The sequence below is a fragment of the Rattus norvegicus genome, chromosome 5 (assembly GCF_021556685.1).
Source record: "Rattus norvegicus strain SHRSP/BbbUtx chromosome 5, alternate assembly SHRSP_T2T, whole genome shotgun sequence".
In the NCBI taxonomy this organism is placed as follows: Eukaryota; Metazoa; Chordata; class Mammalia; order Rodentia; family Muridae; genus Rattus; species Rattus norvegicus.
In genome coordinates, this window is record NC_141538.1 from 128060599 (window position 1) to 128082943 (window position 22345).

The 22345-nt window shown below is 43.5% G+C and overlaps 1 protein-coding gene across 4 annotated transcripts in view; it reads left to right on the forward strand.

The window, feature by feature from the left end:
* Ndc1 (NDC1 transmembrane nucleoporin) overlaps positions 1–22345 on the forward strand; it is a 46443-nt gene that overhangs the window by 18303 nt on the left and 5795 nt on the right. For all 4 annotated transcript variants that reach the window (NM_001025023.1, XM_087549828.1, XM_087549829.1 and 1 more), the window contains 6 exon segments: positions 2318–2473; positions 3084–3323; positions 3409–3524; positions 6170–6220; positions 8176–8239; positions 8934–9034. In NM_001025023.1, the coding sequence (NP_001020194.1) occupies positions 2318–2473; positions 3084–3323; positions 3409–3524; positions 6170–6220; positions 8176–8239; positions 8934–9034 (728 nt within the window).

Below are 22345 nucleotides of genomic sequence, written 5' to 3' on the forward strand. Positions count from 1 at the left end.
GCAGTGTCTTAACAGAGAAAAGCAGCCTAAGAATCTTAGCTCTGGTAGTGCTGTTGAGGACCTTAAAAACCAGGCGACTTCTTTCCTGGGTGGGAGTAAGGACTGGAGTCAGATTTATCTTCTGATCCCTGTAGACGTAGCTCCCTGCTCCTGCTAGGTTACTCTGCCTCCCTTAGAAGAAAAGTTAGGCAGAAACTGGATCTGATAGTGACTGAGGGTGATCTTGGCAGGCCTGACGTTCTCTACTGTACTTGCCAAGACTGTAGGAGCTCAAGACTGACTTTGCCAGAATTCTCACCATCCATGTTCCTGGCTTAGAAATGGTACAGCCCTAGCACTATCCCCGGTGGGAACGAGCCTGGGTAACCTTTCATCTGCTTTCTAATTAGCTCTCAATCATTTTCCAAAGCTCACCAATTCCCAGACTGTAAAAGATCGTCTGTAGTTAAATGTGATATGGAAATGAAATCCAGCTATATAAAAATATAATTGATCAGGGCTGCTTTCTTTTTAGTGTGGGAAATCCCATGCTGGTACTCTGGAGAAAAGTGGCTGCTGTGCTTTTCTGTCACACTTGGGCTCATCTTCTGCACTTTGTTATTCAAGCAGCTGACAAGTTAGCATGTGCTTTGCCAGAGAACTGTTCTGGGGCATGTGATTAAAATTTAATTGGATTATTATACAGCTCCTGTTGTCCTGAGTTACATCTCAGTCTGATGAGTATCTTGTGTATTAGGTGATGGTCCCTGTACGTGGTACTAAAGGAGTGTGTTTAAGAGTGATCATGTGACGAGGGAATGAATGACGTGAGATGGGAGGAATTTACAGTGCCTTCTGCTATTCTTAACACATGATGGAACACGTGACAACTCTAGTAGGCAAAGGTCTTGGGAAATTAAAGACGGATGAGGGGGTTTTTGTTTTTTATTTTTTATTTTTCTTTAAGAATGAGAACTATTAGTTCATGTTAAATAACATAATGGCACATATATAAAATCTCCAAGTATGAAGAATTGACTTGTAGATTTGTGTGTTAAATTTTGGTGTATAAAAAAAAATTTTGGGGTTGGGGATTTAGCTCGGTGGTAGAGCGCTTGCTAGCAAGCGCAAGGTCCTGGGTTCGGTCCCCAGCTCCAAAAAAAAGAAAAAAATTTTTTTGGTGTATAAATTTTTTTTTTTGTGCCTTTTTTGGTATACTAACGTTTAAAATAGATTTTAAAAATTAAAAAAAGTAAAGATCTTTATCAAACAGGCAAGTCACTCCTAGAGATATAATAGCAAATGCTGGCTTTTTTGAGACAGGGTTCCCCTGTGTAGCCATGGATACCCTGGAATTAGGTCTGTAGGCCAGGCTGGCCTCAAACTCAGAGATCCACCTGCTGCAGCAGCATATCCCACGTGATTACTGCTCTTACTCATGGTCTCTCCCTTATCTACGGAACATGTTCCAAGATTCTCAATGGTGCTTAAAACTGGGGATGGTGGTGAACCCTCTGTATCTGGTACTTCCTAATGCATATATTACCTGTATACCTATGATAAAATGTATGAATTAACACCATAAAGGGTGAGCAGCAATCAGAAGAAAACAGAAGTTATAATAATATTCTATGGTGAAATCGCTACTATCTCTGCTCATGTGCAGTGGGGCCATTATTAAAGAAAGTCGATGTGTTTGAGAACAAGCATTTGGTGCTGTAACTTAGAGGGTTAAGTAGTCACTGCTAGCATGAGTATGTTGGATGTGGGCGTGGTTGATGTCCAGAGTAGTCAGTTACGGATTAAGCAATGCTATTCAGAATAGCCTGTTTAAAATGTAAGGATTATTTGCTTTTGGATGGCTCTGCTTGCTGTATGTGGATCATGATTGACTGGGGAGTGCAGAGTGCAACTGTTGATTGGGAGGAGCTCCTGGGAAGGGAATGTAAGGAAGGAGAGTAGACAGGGTGGGGCAGCATCCCCTGGAGCTATCGTCATAATCCGAGTTTTCACTGCCCTGGTTCATTTTTTCACGGACTTAACAATCTTAAGCATTGCTAGTGAAATAAATCTGGTCTTAAAAAACCTTGCCTAGTCCTTCGCTTAATTTTGGCAACCAATTTAAGAGCTTCTTAAGGGTAAAATACCAAGTTTCCCCTGCAGGCTTTTGAGCCAAGCAGTTCTTAAATTGCTATGTTTGATGATGTGAGTAACAATAATAGCTTGACTGGTGGCATAAAGTCAACGGCGCTTTTCTTGCTGACTGCCCCCACCCCAAGCTTTGGGAAGGAATACAGGAGTTTTTTATATTTTAATAGGTGTTGTTTGGCTACCATAGGTGGACATCCCCACAATTGGACTGCTATTTCGAGGGAGTGTTTGAGTCTTTTAAATGATATGACTCAGAAGCTGGTTCTCTACCAAGAAGCTGCTGCTACGAATGGGCGGATGTATTCCTCATACTCAGTGGAACCCAAGAGACTGAGTTCTCCAGGTGACTCCCAGTCTTGAACAAGGGGGTGGGGAATGTGTCTGCTCCTAGAAAAGTGACAATAGTGAGTTCCTGACTTGGCATGTGGGAAGCATACATGTTTAGCGGTTTCCATAACTTTGACGTGTACAGTTAGTAGTTAGCGTAGGAGCACAGAGCCAGACTGATGCAGTACCATGCAAATGGTGAATTCATTTGACTCAGTGCTTAGAGAAAACGAGCTTGGAAATGAAGCTGCTATGCTGCAAGGGATGCCACAGAACAAAGGTGTCTGCAGGCCGGTGATGCTCTGCAAGTGAGACAAACTGACCTTGATCCTGGAGCCCACAGTGGAAGGAGAGAACCAACTCTAAAAGTTGTCCTATGATCTCCACACATGCCTGCTCTTAAGCATACACTCACAGTACTAGTGCGCATGACAAACAAATCTAAAACTCCTGTGGCTCCTGGATTACAAAAATAAAATCTGGACATTGGGATTTAAACCTGAACGGAAGCCCTCCACTGTGCTTTGGTTTAATGCCTTAAGGGGTTGGGGTGTGGAAATTGAACCCTCGTGTGCTGCCTGCCTGGGCCAAGCTTCCTTATCAGCATTGCATTTGCTCTGTTACAGAAGAAACTGCTTTTCAGACTCCAAAACCTAGCCAGATGCCTTCCGTGCCGCCATTAGTTAAAACCTCATTGTTTTCTCCAAAATTAAGTACACCTGACGGTTCAAGTCCTTTTGGGACTCCGTTTGGCTCCAGTGTAGTGAACCGAATGGCTGGAATTTTTGATGTAAACACCTGCTGTGGATCTCCCCAGAGTCCTCAGCTTGTCAGAAGAGGGCCGAGACTGTGGACTCACACTTCTGGTGAGGGCTGTTTGCTTTCCAGATTCGAAGTCGCACAGTTGTAGGTTACACAGCTCACACTCTCACCTCATCATTCTGTTTCTAGATCAGCAAGTGTCTGCAGTCTCTAATCCCTCTCCTTGTGCCTCTGTCACTGCTGAGGGCAAGACAGTGAGGCAGCCCAGTGTGCTCTACTCGTGGATTCAGAATAAACGGGAGCAGGTAGGAGGGCACATTCATGGGTTTATTTTATATGAACCAGTGGGAGATGAAGGCTCTCACAGCTGTAGCTTTTTGTTTGTTTTATGCTCCCAGCTCAGATTGACTCAGGAAACACCCACAGTTGAATGTTTTGGATTATATGCATTTCACATAACTTAATTCTTTAAGAGATAGTTGAATTTTAAGCTCTGGTCTAAACAGCAAGTAAAACAAAGCTCTTTCCCATATGTTTATATCTTAGTAGGGGAAGTAGATGAATAAGCAAGTATATTACTCTAATAGCTTTAAAATTTAGAGTGTTACTAACTGAATTAATGTCAGGGCTGTTCTGACAACTGTTAAGAGCAAAAGTTGCTTCATGCCGAAATACACTTAATTCTAAGCTGCATCCTGATTGGTCATGTCCACGATGGGGACAGTATACTCAAAGAAGAGAAATTTAGTATATTCAATATTATATAGGGAAAGTAGATGAGGTTAGAGACAGTACTTAAGGGCAGGGGTGGGTAGTGTTACGTGGACTGCTCAGAGAAGTCTCATGGGAGGGAAAGCTGACAGTGACTGGGCAGTCGGAGGGATAGAAGGTGCACACGCCCACAGGAGGTTCTAGCATGTCTAGAGTTCAGGGACGGACGATGGTAGGGACAGTGCTTGGTAGGGGTGAGCTCAGAGAGGTGTCAGGAACCAGAGTTCTGGCTGCACTGGATGGTGCTGACACTGGCCTTTACCTCCAGTGAGGCAGAAAACCACCATACTGTTTTGAATGTAGGGTGCTATAATGTTTCTAAAATTGTGAAGGAGCTTTTCTTTTTCTTTTTCTTTTTAGTATAGAATAGGATTTATTCAGGGCATGGGAAGGGGAGTTAAGAGGGTAGTAGGGGCAGAGAGAGAGAGAAAGAAAGAGAGCGAGAGAGGAGAAGGAAGGGGGGGGGGAGGAAAGGCCGGCCATGAGCTCGTGGCGGGGGTGGGTGGGTGGAAGGGACAGATGGGGAAGAGGGTTTGAGAGTAAGAGAGGGAGAGGGCAAAAGAGAGCAAGAGGTGAAGGAGCTTTTCTAAAGCAGGGTTGAGGTGAGACTTTCCATATCTCAAGTTTGAATCCTAAGCAGTATGGAAGCTGAGAGCCAGTGTTACAGCCACTGCAGTCAGGTAGTGGGAGTGGTAGGTGTGGTCACGAGAATTGTGATGGCAACTGTAAGGTACAAGCAAGGCCTGGATACATGTATTCATACCCACGTAACAGGATTTGCTTTAATTTGCTTTTGGTATTCAGGAGAAAGTTCCAGTGTTTCCTCTAAGACTTTGGCCTGAGGCATTGAACTGACTAACAGTTTCAGTTGATTGGGGCACTTTACCACTGATCCTCAAGGCTTTGGCAGTGGTGAAGTGGAGAGCTGAAGTTTAACCTTTGGAATGGCAAATCTGAGGTTCCTGTGTAGAGAGCAGGTGAAGATTAGATGCATGTGTGTGTAACATAGTTGGAAGCCGTGAGGTTCAGACAGTATTCAAAGCTGTGAGACTCAGTGCTCTTCAGTGTGGCTCTAGAAGGGATGAGCTCAAGTTGGACCCTCCACTCACTGAGGGTCAAGAAGGTGAGAGGCAATAGTAAAGGGGGTCTAAGGAGCAGCAACTGAGGCGAGAAAAGAACGTTTCCCAGAGCAGGACAGTGACAGGAGCAGCAGCAGCATGGTGGGAGTGACGTTCAGCCAGAGAGTGGAATAGTGTGTTACCAGGTCCGCTATTGGAAATGGATCCCAGAGTCTGACCTGCACGGGGAAGCATTCTATCAGTGAGCTACATCCCAGTTCATTTTTATTTTGTTTGGGATCGGGATCTCCTCAGTTGCCCAGGTTGGCCTCAGACTTTCCCTGTATCCTAATCAGGCAGTCTTTGAAGTCCTGTTTCTGAGGTTATAGGCCTGAGCCATCTTGTCTGTTCCTTGTCCCGGAACAGGAACTCTTGTGTAGAGGAGGCTGCATCAGGAGGAGTTAGGAGAGGAAATGGAACCTCCAAAGAAGCCAGTCTCTCAAGGGCTTTGCTTTTAATGGGGAGAAAATGACCTGCACCTGTTAGGAGTTGAGGGGTCAAGGACTAAAGAATCTTAATTTCGTAAATGGGAGAAAAAGGAACCTGTTTGCTGAGGTTAGTATGGACTAAAGGAGCTGATGTGAGACCCGTTCAGCCTTCTACATCCCTGTGGTTTACTGTGGCTGTGGGTGAGAGGAGAACAAGGCAGTGGGCTTAGAGCCTAATAGAGAAAACTTATTTTCTGTAAATGTCACCTTGTAGTAAATGTCTTAGGGAGGTTGGGGTGTTAAAGGGCCAGCGGTTGTATCAAATTGAGAAAAAAAATAATAGGCTTAAAAAAACAAAAACAACGAAAAGACTACCCAGACAGCTTAGATTTCCTTTTGCTATGGCAAGGATCTAATTGTGTGTCCAGTGTATGTGCTTGGGAACAGAGTTAAAGGTAAGATGGCTTATCTTAGTTATCCAGCCTGTAGCACAGAGATATTCACTTAGTTTGTTGTAAATATTGTTCATTGCTACATTTTAGTTTAGAAAACTTCTCCAGGAAGAGCTTAGAAATGTGTACTCCATTTGAGTAGACTTGAAAGTATAGCTGTGTTTCTTTTTTTTCAACTCAGATTAAGAATTTCTTGTCGAAACGGGTGCTGATAATGTACTTTTTCAGTAAGGTAAGGCTATGAAGGTACCACCTTGTGAATGGGAGTGGGGAGATTGGTGTGGGATGGAAGGACGACCTGACTTAGGGACTTTACAGACGCTCCCTGCGAGTCCTCTCCCTAGACATACATGCCACCGTGGCTTCCTGGGGTTTGCCTCGGTGGTGGTCCCCCGAGACTGCTGTCTGCTTCGTGTTGATTTTCAGCATTGACCCTTCCATGCTGGCTGGTGATCAGTCCAGCTTTGGGGTGCTCGATGGCTCATTTCCCTGCTCACATCTTTGTGGCCTGTTAAAAAGGGAGCAGACTGGGTTGGGGATTTAGCTCAGCGGTAGAGCGCTTGCCTAGCAAGCGCAAGGCCCTGGGTTCGGTCCCCAGCTCCGGGGGGAAAAAAAGAGGGGGGAGCAGACTAAATTAGATGATAGGTGTTGAATTTTTGATGGATTAAAAAGTTGTATTTTAGGCCACAAAGTTGTATTATGTCCCAGCATGGTGGTTTACATGTGTAATCCCAGCATTCCAGGTGCTGAGGCAGGAAGATGGAAAGTTGGAGGTAAGATCTGGCAACTTATGAAATCCTGTCCCAGGAAACCAACCCCCCAAAACAACAACAACAACAACAGCCACAAGCACAAAAATCTCCTGAACAAACAGCCCTTTCTGCTGTCTCTGGGCAGTAAATCTGAGTTGTAGAAATTAAAGATTTATTTGTGTTTTCAGTTAGATGTAGCTATTCTGTGTCAGTCCTTTCTCAGGCAGAGGACTGTGCCTTTGGTGGTCGAGCTTTACCTTTCTGTGTATACGGCAGTATTACAGTGTTAGTGACGTGGCTAACGGAGCCTTCTACACACAGGCAAAGGTTTTCCTTGTTCATTTTACTCTCTGAAGCCAAACAATGATGGGGAAAGAACTGAACAACTTGGATATGCATAGGTGACCAAGCACGAGCCATTTCAGCTTCTCCACATTGCTTTTTTCACTCCAGGGGAAGGGAAGGTCTGTGGAATGATCAGTTGCCTTTCCAAAGACTAGTCTACCTATGACCATCTAGCAACAAGGGTTTATCCCTCAGCAAGAAGATGAGAATTCTCTGAAGTTTACTGCAGTTCTTGGTTTCCACCGGGGAAACAAGCTTACTCTAAGTGCCATATGCATGCCGTGCACTGTCCCTTAAATTCCCTCCTGTAATCCCAATACTGGGCCTCTCAGGTGTGGCTTTGGTCTGCATTTTATGGAAGAAGAATGTTTCTTCTCCAAGCAGAAAAATCTTTCCCTGTGTGAGTAATAATCTCTTTTATTCTCATTCCGCAAGAGCTGTTGAGTGTAGACGATGCTGAGAAGCACTGTGGTAACAGCCCAGTCCTGCAAGACACCTGCAGCACCAGGGTTCTGGTTTTTAGTGTGGGTTTCCAGATGCTTTCAATAAGTTGCAGTTGGTCTTGAAGTTAGTCCATGTAGGCCTTGAACTTCAGATCTTCCTGCCTTAGCTTCCCTAGTAGCTGGGATTATAAGCCTGTGCAGCCTAGTCCTGCCAGCATTTATTTAGATGGGCCAGTTGCTGCTTCATAATGTCTAACCCAGGCCAAATTAAAGAAAGTCACAGGGTTTTGTTTTTTAAAATTGGGTTGAAAGTAGCAGATGGTTATGAAATGTAACTCTAGTTAGGCAGTTCTTTTATTTTAAAAAGAACTTTAATAACTCTCTCTTTGAGTGATCACTCTGCTGATTTCCTGAGCTGGGCTGATCACAGGCAACTCTTACTTTAAATGAGATTCTGAGATACTTAAAAACTTAGGGTTACACAGTAAATTTGGATGTTCTCTTGTACTTAATCTTTTGATAAGAAATTATTTGAGTTTAAAATTTGGGAGACATTTGTCAGCCTTGTTGTTTATAGACCACACAGCTGGTACATTGGCAGTTTTTGCTCAGGGGACTTTACTTAGACATTTTTGTTTTATTTGTAGCATCCAGAGGCCTCCATTCAGGCTGTTTTTTCAGATGCCCAAATGCATATTTGGGCTTTAGAAGGTAAGTAGTATCTTTGAACTGTAATCTGTGACTGTGACTTTAATCAGCTAATTTTGAAGTCTGTTCATGAAAGGTCAGCTCTGGTATTAGGTTTTCAGCCCTTAAATTTCAGAAAATCTTTATCTTTGTTTTATATGGATAGCTTTCTTACCTCCCTCTGTGGCCTGCCAGTCCTATGCACAGAACCAGGGCCTCCTTACTGCTAGGCAAGCACCCACCCCGCTGAGTCACAACTATAAATAAGCCTAGATGGGCTTTGATTTGGGTAGAAATTTTCTTGTACATAAAGAAGTTGAGGCTAAGAATCTTCCATATCTTTCTATATAAATAAAGTGTAACCAATAGATAATCTTTACCTTATGGTTGCTTTCATGGAAATGTGAAAACTTGATTGGCAAAGAACTGTCCCACTTTATGCATACTACCTTCATGATACTTCAGAGACTGGGGAGGACTTTTTGACCACGGCATGTAAATATCCTCACAGCTGTCAGGGTTTCTTTGTTTTGTTTTGTGGTGCTAAGGCATCTGATTGCTTCTTTGGGGCTTGTTCCATCTGGTGTCCAGTTTTGTTTTGTAGCTTTTCTTTATAATTCCCCTTATATCCAGACCATCAGCATCTTCCCAAATAGATATAGTCCAGGTGGGTTTGTCTAATTGTAATTTTGCTTTTCTGTTTTCTCCCCCTCTTGAGGTCTGTCTCACTTAGTAGCAGCATCATTTACAGAAGATAGATTTGGAGTTGTCCAGACCACGCTCCCAGCTATCCTTAATACTTTGCTGACTCTGCAGGAGGTAAGTGACAGTGTTCATTGTGAGTGCAGGCTATCCTCCAGTGTCCAGAGTTTATTTCTTCAGTCTAGTAGCAAAACATGTTGGAAATGAAAATCCTGTTCTCGCCCTTAAGAAATTACAGTCTGTGCTGGAGAGCTGACTCAGTGGTTAAGAACACTGACTGCTCTTTCAGAGGTCCTGAGTTCAATTCCCAGCAACCACATGGTGGCTCACAACTTTCCATAATAGGGATCTGATGTCTGAAGTCAGGTTCTGTGTACTCACATATATAAAATTAATCTTTTTAATACAAAAAAAGAGAGAACAAGAAAAACTTTACGTGCTTAAAACTTTTCCAGAAACTGAAGAAGTCAGTATGCTAACCTTGTGTGATAGGCTGCTGGAATTCAGGTAGATAGTGCAGGCTCTTTTGTTCACGTTCATCCCATGTATCTCAGACTGGCCTTAAACTCACTATACCAAGGACAACCTTGAATTTCTAACCTTCTGCCTGTATCTCCCAAGTACTAGAGCACTGGGTATAAACCACCATACTCCACTGTGTGTGTGTGTGTGTGTGTGTGTGTGTGTGTGTGTGTGTTGTTGTTGTTGTTGTTGTTGTTGTTGTTGTTGTTGTTGTTGTTGTTGGTGTGTGTGTTTGTGTGTGTGTGTGTGTGTGTGTGTTGTTGGTTGGTTGGTTGGTTGGTTTTGAGACAGGATCTCAGTAGTCCTGGCAGCCTGTAACTGTTAGAGATGACCTGTCTGCCTCCTCAGTGCTGGGACTAAAGACAAATGCTGCCACGCCCAGCCCTTTCTGATTTTGAGTGATTGTTTTATTCTGTCTTTTGTTATTGTGGCTATGGGAGGTACAGACAAGGAGATTGGGGCACATAGACACAGTGCTTGAGTGCAGTATGCTCTTTACAGGAGGCGCTAAGCTTGGGCCAAAGAGTATCATTGTTGCATCTCTGGGTCTGGAAAGGAGGAAAAAACTTGCTCCACAGTTACTCTGTTTAAAATTCAGTTCATATCACCATTTAGGGAACCTTACTTGGTAAAGGCAGTAATTTTTTTCCCTTTTTCTTTATTGCTTTGAATATTCTGTTTATGTTTTTTATTTTGGGGGCCATTTTTGAGATGGGGTCTCTTTAGGTAGCTCACATGACCCAATAAAGTCCTAATCCCCCCGCCCTTGCCATCCAAGGCTGGGGTTATAGTTAGGTGCCACCCACTTCCAGCTCAACACTGCCATACAGTAGAGCAGTCAGCACTAGAGCTGCTTTCTGTCCTCAGAGTGTCTTCTTTCCTACCTTGTAAAGTGAGCAGTCACTCTGATGACAGACAAAGAGGCTCACCTGTGCGTTGATGTAATCCGAGTTTACACAGAAACCTCCTAGAAGGCAGCCTCAGGGCTTCACCCTGGACTAACTGCAGAACACTGACAGTGTAGTGGCCCCTATGGAGAACAACAGGTCACATCCATCATCCTTCCTGACCTTGTCTACTGTCATGTCCAATCCACATAGGATTCTTGAAAGTATGATTCTATCCTTGAAATGTTTTGGCACATGATCTATATAGTATGTTTTGTTCAACTAATGCGTGTCTGTCTGTCTGTCTGTCTGTCTGTCTGTCTGTCTGTCTGTGTGTAATAGAATGAAGATTCCTGGCACAGTACTTAACTTTGCTTGCAATGTATTTTAATATTTTGTTGTTTAACTTCCTTAAAAAGTACCATCTGGAACTCATTGAAATTGAGTATATGATGCTTCCATTGAGCACAGTGACCTCACTGACTACACAGAGGTCTCTCTGCCCTACAAGTGTTTCCTGATTCAGTTATTCCAGTCACACTTACCCCACCTATGGGATTCTAGAAGAAACTCAGTCTACTTACATTTATTGCAGTTACTTATATCTTTGAGTGGGAAGATACGATTTCAGATTTGTCAAAAAGTCAGTCCTTTCCTTGAAGCACAAAGGAGTTGAGATGGAAATACTGAGGGCAGAGGAGAGAGAGGTAAAGAGGCTGTGTTCTGCAGTTGAGAGTCAGAGGGGCAGACAATAGTAGCCCTAGGGAGCTGACACTTCACTTCTGAGAACTCAGGTCCCTTTGTGGGGCTCCTGTTGTATTCACAGATGATATCCTCAGACCTGTACCCTAGCACTACTGCCTGCTGAGCCATCCTACCAGTCCTGTAGTGTTCTTAAAGCCCTTAGGGTTAGAAGGGAAATCAATTATATTGCGTCGTAGTTATCAAGGTAAGTGTTTGATTTAGCACTTTGTGCTTTCTGATGTCTTAAGTAGGAGGCTCTGTCCATGAGTTTGCGATTTGTCGTCGTTGAAGCAGGTGAGTGAATGGTGTTCTGAGGACACTGGAACAGCAACAATAGGATGTGAAGATAGTGGTGACTTCTTTAATACAGAAACTGCAAATGTCACTGTGATTTGATGTCCCTATTCATAATTAGAGTCAACAAAATTATAATTTAGAGCTTTGGGAAGGTAAGTGTTGTAAAGCCCAGACAAGAGCTTTCCTCCACGCACAGCCCTCTTGTGCTCCTGTGTTTTGGACTGTTTCTCTGGTTCTTTGCCCTCAGGTTGCCTTTCAGATGCCTCCTTGGCCGTGAGTGAGTCTTTCCCTCTTCAGATTAGGCCTTGCAGTCTATTACTTCAACCACTTTATTACTAGATCCTATATCTTTGTGTTTTTAGGTTCCCCACCCACAAACCCACATAATTCCTGTATCTGCTACCAATTCTTTTACCAGTTGTACCTGACTTTTCTTCAGGCCTTTCCTTATTACTCCCACCTCTTACCTGAGATCCCTCTCATTCTGACTAGACTGACTGCCATTCCTCCCTTGAGCCATCTGCTTTAAAGCCATCGTAGATCATTCCATATCCTCAAGTGTGACTTACATGACTGTTCTTTGTCTGGAATGTGCTTTTCTTTTTACTGACTCTGCTTTGTGATTCCCATGTCAACACTGAATTAGTAGAGCAGAGGCCAGGGCCCATCTTCTCATTCTCTTGCTCCTACCATATGATATGGTGCCTGGTTAGTGGCAGGTGCTTATGAAAACGCTTGTTGGGTGCCTGCTCATCTGCTGAGTTACTGCATAAACACGAGAACTCGTCTCTTCTGGGTCTTGAGCTGAGCAACAGTTTTGACGCTGTGGGCTGATTATGATGACTGCTCCTTACTTGGAGGAGGCAGCCGTGCTGTGCCAGTCACATCCGTTCTTTTTTGTCTTTGGTTTTATGTTCTATGATCTTGAAGGGATAATTGCTCACAGTGAAGAGTGACTTGAATCTCAGTACTTCTAGGCAAGCTGTGTAGTATCATTAGCTTTTGGCTGGTTACTAAGAGGCATTTGTGAGGTGCTATTCTGTCTGTCTTACTTCTCAGTGGCGATAGCATCAGTCATTTAGCTGTGAGCCTTTAAAGGCAAAATGGAAAGGCCTGGGAGACTCTCACTTTTTAAGCTATTTGAGGCAAGGACTGGAGAGATGGTCATCCCGAGGAAGTTCCTGCTGGTGGCCAGTAGTCATCTGTAACCTGTATCCTAACAGTATCCAGCTACTGTATCCCTCAGGTTTTGATTAGTTAAAATAGAAATTCATTTAAGTGCTAGCTTCGGCAGCACATATACTAAAATTGGAATGATGCAGAAATTCATTTGAGAGCATTACAGAGTTTGTGACAGTTAATTTGTCATTGGTGGTTAGGGAACAACTGCCTTCTTGCTTAATTTCAGTAACTGTTGTTGTCTTTAATGAGGTCCTTAGAGGTAAAAAGTTGTGGGCCAAGATAGTTTTTGTTTGTTTGTCCCCCACCCCACCCCAAAACAGTGTTTCTCTCTGCAGCCCTGGCTGCCCCGGAACTGCTCTACAGCCCAGGCTTGGACTCTGTGCTGCAGTCACAGAGGTCTGCCTGCCTCTGCCTCCCGAGTCCTGGGATGAAAGATCTGTGCCTCTAGCACCTGCCTACGAATATTTTTTAATTACAAAAATTTTAAGCTAAAATAAATATTAAAATTATATTATTAAACATTTTTATTTTCAGGCCGGGTATGGTGGTGTACATTTTTAATATAGCATTCTGGAGGCAGGCAGATGGATCTATGAGTTAAAGGGCAGCCTGGTTATATTGTAAGGTCTAGAACAGCCAAAACTACATAGTGAGACCTTGTCTTTAAAAATTTTATCATCCCTCCCTCCCTCCCTTCTTTCCTTCCTTCCTTTCTATTTTTAGCCTAATGGTGCAGACATAAAAACTCAGTTCTCTGGGAGGATGAGATAGGAAAATTGCAACCTCATTCTTCACCTAGGCTATAAAGTGAGTTCAAGGTTAGTTATGGCAACTTAAGAGACCTCCTCTTAAAATAAAAGAGGATCAAGAGGGCTGAGGATTAGCTCAGTGGTGGAGCATTTGTCGGTAGAAGGCCCAAAGTACGGGGAGAAACGTCACTGCGCGGTTGTGTGGCCTGGGTGTATTCATTTACCCTGTGACCCCTCAGCACCACCAATCCTGTTCATCTGGAGAGCATAGTACCTTAAATGGTTTGTTAGGAGATCGGCCTGTCTAGTTTCTGTCTCATCATCTACAAGTTAGATTTTGATCTTGGAATATTGAAATTGATTCTATTCACAGATTCGTTCATCCAACAAATATTTGGCTATCCAGTACTTACCATGGAATGACATATAGAATGGGAACTACAGACATGATTCTTGTTCAATAGGAGCCTGCATGCTAGACCTAAGGACTCAGTTGTAAGGACTCAGTGCATAGAAATAAATGCAGGATGGTGACAGAGCATAACATGATTCTAAACTGAGATTGCGGGGCGTGTGACTGTGGTGGAGGGCAGAAGACCCTTGGCAGGGGTTGGCTTTCTGCCACCATATGTGTGCCCCAAGGATCAAATTCAGGGCAGCAAGCTTAACAGCATGTACCTTATCCATTGAACTGTCTTGATAGCCCCAAACTAAGATAGTTTTGGGAATAAGAGGTAGAAAGGGTGCCTTGGCCAGTAGCTTCCTTGAGGATGAAGAGGTTGGAAGGAAGTGAGGGGGAAAAAGAAATACTCTTGAGGGCTAGAGCTTTAAGTGTGAAGGTGTGCTAGTTAATTTTCTCTTCACTACGACTATTTGACAAACGATGACTTAGGGGACAAAGGACGAAGGGGTTGTCTGGGGTTCAGAGGCAAACAGTACATCATGGCAAAGGAGGCATGACGGTAGGGGCAGCTTTGTCCACGGTACCAACCAGAAAGCAAAGAAAATTTTCAATGATCATAGTCTGACGCTTTGTCCTCCTTGTTTAGTCTAGACATCACTACGTCTCTGGCATGGGGTTATTTACCTACATTCAAGGAAAGTAATGTCACCTCTGGAAAGCCCCTCATGTAAAAGTAACTTTTGTCTGCCTGTTTGTCATCTGCCAGGCTTACTGTCTTAGTCTGCTAACCTAGGCCTAGTCCTGGAAGCTTCTCTCCTCCTATAATCTAACCTAGGCCTGGAATCTCAGCCTCTGAGACTTACTGAATACGCTCACCCTTCCTAGTCTTTCTCCTCCTGGCTGGTTCAACTCTTGTTCTGGCTCAAAACCCTCTCCAACTGACTGGTTCAATCTGCCTTCTCTCCTGACCGACTCAATCTGCCGTCTCTCTCTTGGCCTCTCCTGAATTGCTCTCCTTGGCCTCATACTAACTTTTGGCAGTCTGTTCTAATCTTCTGGCTTCTCATTCCCTGGTTCATTCTATCTTTCCCTGTATCTAGCTTGTTCTCTCTTCAACCTGTCTCTGTAAAACTGCCTCTCTCTTTTCATGGCCCCTTAAGTCACTTTCCTTTCTTCTTTCTTCCCATAAGAATTGGGCAGATCCTATTCTATTAAATCTTTCTCTGAGTCATCACTTTGTCTGCCACTCAATTAGACATCACTTTCAAACATGGGTGCTTCCTTCAGCAAACTAATTTTACCTCTGTTGTTTGGGAGTAAAGGTGTGTACCAAGGTCATTTTTGCCTTCTAGCCAGAGGGGATCAAAGGTATTTGCTAAGAGCTGAACCACACCACAACTAGAAACAGGTTTTTTTTAGTAAATAACACAGTTTCAGGGTTCACAGCGTGATCAAATATCCTGTAACACTCTCATAATGTACACTGAGGTATGTCACCTAGGTGATTCTTAATCCCATCAAGTTGACAGTGAAAATTGACCTTGATAAAAGCCCAGAGAGTTTTCACCAGGATCCTGCAGTCAGGGTGGATTTGTCATTTCTCTAGAATTTTATGTAGTTTGACTTAACTTACAGTACAATACTCAAAAGGAAATACTTTATAAAAATGTAACAGCTTGGGAAGTTAAAACAAGGCTTGTTTTGCATGACTGAATTTTTCTTGCAAGGCTACATATTGCTATGATTTATTCAATCATGATCATACCCAGTAAATGGTTGAGTCAGAATTGGAAACCAGGCTTTGGGACCCCACTTCCCGAGCACGCCATGTATCAGATTACCTCTTTAGGGCTTGGCACAGGTGTACATTTCTTCACTTCTGCAGAGGGAAGGGCAATCTGACACAAGTGCCAGCGTGTCAGATCTGGAGTCAAACAGAGTTGGGTTTTATTAGAAAAGACGTTTGTTGCATTTTTTTGCATTCAAAATTCCATTAATTAGAAGCTTCATCTCCATGTCGGAAATTATGAAATGCAGAAAAGGATACATTGTAGGCCCAGTATATCCGAGTGTCTGCATCTGGGTGATTTGAGTAGTTCCTGCCTCAGGAGGTGTGGGGGGGTCAAATGTATACTCTGTGCCTCTCTGTATAGCACTCAGGTTATCTGACCTCATAAGTGGTTGGTTAGTAAGAGCTTGTTCTCGTGACTGTACTGTCACCACCCCTGTGCAGTGCAACAGAGCTTCCAGTTAACATCAGGGCTTTGCCCTAAGAAGTTTTTGGGAGAGCCATCAGCCAGCCGTCCAGGGCACCCAGCTCTGGGGAGCTCCGCAATCACATCCAGGCCATTGCTTCCCGGGTGGCCAGACAGAATAATTACTCCTGCTTTCTGAGATCAGTGTCATAGCCATACAGTAGAACTGCATGGTCAGTGTCACTTCTGAAGTGCTTGGTACTGAAATGGTCAAGTGCTTCCACATAAGCATGAAGAGGTGAACTTGACCCTCAGCAACTACGGCAGAGCGAGTGTGGTGGTTTACAGTCTTTGAGCTGGTGATCCTGGGCTCACTGGTCAGCTTATCCAACCAGTGACTCCCAGTTCCTAGTAAGAGGCCTCAGGAGTGCCACCTTAGGTTGACTTCTGGCACCCGCACACATAGTGTTTTAGATTTTAAGGTTTTCAGATTTGAGAATATTTGGATAGATTCTAGTAATTGAGGAGCCCTCACCTGAAATATCTCAGAATCCATTTTGGAACACTTCAGATTGCAAAGCATTTTGAACTTCAAAATTTTAGATTAGGATATTCACACTTTATGGTTTCTTTACCTGTTGAGGTGCTGTTAACAGGAGCAGAGCTCGTTGTGCTTGGCTGCATTAGCGCTGTTACTTGAGGTGATACTTTGGAAGCACTGTCTTCAGTTGCTGGCACACAATAATTGTAGTCCCTTATTTTAGTCATCACTACTGAGAGTGCTTTCAACACAGGCCATTTTGTCCCTTCGGAGACATTTAGCAATGTCTGAGGACACTTCTGTTGTCTTTATTTTGGCTTTTGCTAATGTATGACTGTGGAAGTATAAGTAGGCAGTTAATTTCATAATCGCAAGCTCTCCGTAGGTTTCCTCGGGCCCAAAGGTAGGTAGTGGTAAACTGTTCTCCAGGGTGTTTGTCCGTGAGTGTGCTGTGTTGGTGTCACTGCCCACTTTTCACTTGAGGTGCTTGCTGCTTCTCCGAGGTCCTCCTCACACACGTGGTCTGCATGGAGAACAGGAGCCGCAGACAGAGGATGCGTGCATGGAGTCGGCTGACAAGCGTTTTAGTTCTGGCTCTGGTGCCGCAGTGATTGTTGTGAACCACAGCTGCCCGTGTTGACCTGTTGATGGGCTGCATTCAGAAGCTTGACTTAGCTGCTCCTCACCACACATTCATGTCCTAACCATTAACCACTTGAACTTTTATCTGTGCAATATTTTAAGTCGTTCATTTTAACTTAATTATTTAAAAGGAAACATAGCTATTTTTAAAAGTAGAAGTCTAGTTCGGCTTCCTGTAGATAGAATATATGTTTAAGATAGTGTGGTGTCTCAAACCATATCATATTTTGAGACTTAGATTAAAAATTATTTTTTAATGATTTATTTGTTTTTATTTTATGTGAATTGTTTTGCCTGCATGTGTGTCTGGGTAAAATCCCCTGCATCTGGAGTTACTGACAGTTGTGAGCTGCTGTGTGGGTGCTGGGTGTTGGACTTCGGTCCTCTTCCCAGTTCCTAAAGATTATTTCAAGTGAACCACTTTAGACTTAACATAAGCAGTCTGTCTTATGCTCCTCCTCACAGAATCCGAGGTGGCACTGAGAAGAAGATGAGGGTCTTAGTGACTCTTTACACCAAGCGTGTACAGTGGGCGGGTGAGGAGGTGAGGACTATGAGGTCAGGTCAGGTCAGCTGTTTGTGCCAGAGCACAGGAGCCGGCGGAGGCAGGGAGAGTGCTGCTCTATTCAGCAGTGGCTGAGACAAAGCAGGAGAGGGCAGGCAGACAGCAGTGGCTCATCTTCGTGGAGTTACGTCAACACAGTGCAGTTGTTAGCAATTTGAGTTAGTGTTCATGTAGTTTAGTTAGCTCGTCTTACTGTGATCAGTATAAAATTGTTAATGAGGGATTTTATATTCTTCACTCTGTCTTTGGAAATCCTATGCGTATGTCACTATACAGCTCGTCTAAATTCAGTGCTGTCATATTTCAGTGCCCAGCAGCTATGACTGACCAGTGGTTGAGTTTGGCAGCATGGTTCTGAAATTTAATGACCTTGGTGACATTGATTATCTTGTAAGATTTGGAAATCGAGCATGGCAGCACATGCCTGTAATCTACTTCTTGGGCAGCTGAGGCAGGAGAATGCTCGTTTGAGGCCAGCCAGTCCTTACATACACACTGAGATACAGACTAGCTTTAGAAACATGGAACGACCCCAAAAACAGACAGGTCTAGGGAGATGGTTTGGTAAAGCCCTTGCTGTGTAAGCATGTAGACCTAGTTGAAACCCATTTAGAGCTGAGTATGATAGTGCATATCCTTTTTGTAATTAAAAATTAAAATCATTCCATGTGTGGATATTTTGCGTACATGCAAGTCTGTATACCATTTGTGTGCTTGGTGCCTATAGAGGCCAGAAGAGGTTGTTAGCATCTCTGGTACTGGAGTTAAAAAGGTTGTGAGCTGCTGTGTGGGTGCTGGGAATAGAACATGGGTCCTGGAAGAGCAACTAGTACTCTTAACTGCTGAGCCATCTCTCCAGCCTCAGGATATAGCTTTAATCTCAGTATGCCTATGGCAAGATGAGAGGCAGAGACTGGAAAATTCCTGGAAGTCCATTGCCATCTAGCTTGCCATATACAGTGACAAACTGTCTTAAAGTGGAGAGTGCAGGTTGACAGCTGACACTGTCCTCTGTCCTACACACGGGCACTATGTCATATGTGTAATTCACATACATGAGAAATAGTTTTGACAGAACAATATTCTATATGTGTGTATGTGGATATATAAGTGTATGTTTGTATCTATATACACATGCACATGTGCATACTGTATGCACATTCATGTATACATGCATGCCTGCAGAGGCCAGAGAATACTCTTAGGTGCCAAACACTTTCTTTATTGAGATGGGTTCTTCATTGGTATGGATGGCCAGTGAGGCCCAGGGATCCATGTCTTCACAGTTATAAACATGTCACTATTCCTGGCTGTAGGACAATTTTTTCTAACAAACTCTTTTTATTACTGTTTTTGTATGTGAATGTATGCATGTATGCCTTTGCCACTTTGACGGTGTGGGTTATGAGAATCACAGTCATCAGGCTTGGCTGCAAGGTTTTTACTTGCTGCTCTATCTTGCCAGCCATAGAACAGAATATTCTGAAGAAGAAAGAAAAACGTATGTGGATTCCCACTAGTAGTCACTCAGCAGCAAGAACAGTGTTTATAAGGTCATCATCTACTCCAGAGACTACATGGTGATTTCCCTTGATCTCTTATGGTATTTGTGCCTCAAATTTAATTTATGAGAGTATGGCAAGTGGTGGAGATGTTCAGACAAGGACAGGAACAGTGGTAAATGAATGTGGTCCTGGTATCAGTTCCTGGGTTTGTATTTATAAACCTGACAGTGAAATTGGTTGTAACTATATTGCAAATTGTAACTATATTGTCTATGTTTTCTTCAACAAGATTCAGAAAGTTTAAAAAGTAATTGAATTTTGATTGTAGGAACACAGCAGAACTATTGGTGAGCTTGGATGTATTAGGAATAACAATACATCTTTGACTTTAAGTCACAGATGAGATGTGTTTCAGATTTTGCATGGCAGCTGTTGGACACCTAATTGCATACAGACGATAACTTCCCATTTCAGTTGCATCTTACCTTTCATCTGAAAACTGTGAGCCAGGTGTGGTAGCCCAGGCCTTTAATACCAGCAGGCAGAAGCAGGGAGATCTTTTATTTTATTAACTTGAGTATTTCTTATTTACATTTCGAATGTTATTCCCTTTCCTGGTTTCTGGGCAAACATCCCCTTAATCCCTCCCCCTCCCCTTCTTTATGGGTGTTCCCCTCCCCACCCTCCCCCCATTGCCGCCCTCCCCCCAACAATCATGTTCATTGGGGGTTCAGTCTTAGCAGGACCCAGGGCTTCCCCTTCCACTGGTGCTCTTACTAGGCTATTCATTGCTACCTATGAGGTCAGAGTCCAGGGTCAGTCCATGTATAGTCTTTGGGTAGTGGCTTAGTCCCTGGAAGCTCTAGTTGCTTGGCATTGTTGTTCATAAGGGGTCTCGAGCCCCTTCAAGCTCTTCCAGTTCTTTCTCTGATTCCTTCAATGGGGGTCCCGTTCTCAGTTCAGTGGTTTGCTGCTGGCATTTGCCTCTGTATTTGCTGTATTCTGGCTGTGTCTCTCAGGAGAGATCTACATCCGGCTCCTGTCGGCCGGCACTTCTTTGCTTCATCCATCTTGTCTAATTGGATGGCTGTATATGTATGGGCCACATGTGGGGCAGGCTCTGAATGGGTGTTCCTTCTGTCTCTGTTTTAATCTTTGCCTCTTTATTCCCTGCCAAGGGTATTCTTGTTCCCCCTTTTAAAGAAGGAGTGAAGAATTCACATTTTGATCATCCGTCTTGAGTTTCATGTGTTCTATGCATCTAGAATAATTCAAGCATTTGGGCTAATAGCCACTTATCAATGAGTGCATACCATGTGTGTTTTTCTGTGATTGGGTTACCTCACTCAGGATGATATTTTCCAGTTCCCTCCATTTGCCTACGAATTTCATAAAGTCATTGTTTTTGACAGCTGAGTAATATTCCATTGTGTAGATGTACCACATTTTCTGTATCCATTCCTCTGTTGAAGGGCATCTGGGTTCTTTCCAGCTTCTGGCTATTATAAATAAGGCTGCTATGAACATAGTGGAGCACGTGTCTTTTTTATATGTTGGGGCATCTTGTGGGTATATGCCCAAGAGAGGTATAGCTGGATCCTCAGGCAGTTCAATGTCCAATTTTCTGAGGAACCTCCAGACTGATTTCCAGAATGGTTTTACCAGTCTGCAATCAGGGAGATCTTTTGAGATCGAGGTCAGCTTGGTCTACACAGCAAGCTCCAGGCCAGTCAGGATTGCATAGTAATATCCTGGTTTGTTTTTGTTTTTATTTTTGTCTTTAGACTAAAATTTCAAAATGTTGGATAAAGGTTTGCTACCTTTATGTTCTGACTTAAATTTGTATAGTTTTTTACATTACTTAGTCATTCTGTCAGTGTTTTGTAGGCTATTGTATGTGCCTGTGCGTGTGCATATGATTTTATGTGGATGTGTGGCATGAAGGGTGGAATCCAGGAGGTAAGGTAACTTTAGATTTTAAAAATAACAAGTTTAGTGGATCCAGGTAGTAACTAATTAGGCTGAGAAAATTACAGTGGGAATAATGTCTCCATTATGACTCGGGGTTACTTAAAACTGCTCAAATGTTTCTCTGAACACCACCTCCCATACTGCCTAGAAATATTTCAAGTATGTCTCAGCCTCAGGAAATGCTCTAATAAGTGATTGTTGCGAAAGAACAAATGATTGGACTTGAAGTTAACATGGCAGACTTAACATATGCATTAAATTTTGTTCCTTTTCCAAAATTCTACTATTGTTAAAATACATAAATCCATAAGCAGGGTTGGACTCAATGGCAGCACAGCTTGTGAAGCTGGAAGGCAGATGTTGAGTCGATACGCTTAGCAGATTCCAGGGGCAGGTCCTGCGTTGACAGTGGGAGACTCTGGGTGCCTTTACAACCAAGGTTGGGCTCCACAGGAGGGTGGATCAGATGCCAGTCGGACCGTGGATCCTCTGCTGCCGTCTGCTCTTTTCCCACTGCAGCCTGAGGTTCATCCTCAGGAGACCAGGACATGGCCTGGACTGGCTGCACAAAAGGAGTTCTACTGAACATGGGGCCCAGCCTTTCACACAGGGTAGTAGGTGACTGTTCCTAGGGTGATCTAGGGACAAAGACTTCAAATAACTGAGGGTGGAGTTCACCTCAGAGTCCATGCTGATCACCTACCAGGAAGCCTGACAGCTCTGGGAAGCTTTAGTCAGCTCCTTGGAAGGTTCCACTTGCAGTCAGGAGCCAAGCATCACCAGATCTGAGGAAAGTCTCAAATATGGCTGATAGAAACCAAAAGAAGCAAAGGGGAGAAATATAAAAATCAAGAACTATCATTGAAATTCACAGGAATAGTGGATGTTTTATCCTTGAGCAAAAATAGGGTACTAAAATAAGAAAGAACAACAAGATGACACACAAGGGCTTGAAATGAAAACAGGACGGCTGGAGTCATTTCACTCCTGGTGGCTGTCTTTGGTGTGAGTAAAGTGAGTGCGATGTGCTCCCACTGAAGTCTCTCCTGCCGGCAGAGGCTAACAGCCAGCAGCTCGACTACTGTAACAGCTGTGTTATTTTTTAATTGTATTTTTTGTCCTTGGCCTTTAAAAGCTTTTGCTTCCGAACAGCTTCACCGTGTGTGTTCTCTTTTGTTCCATCTACCTGCTCACCAGCACCCATCTTCTAGAACTGCAAACCTAA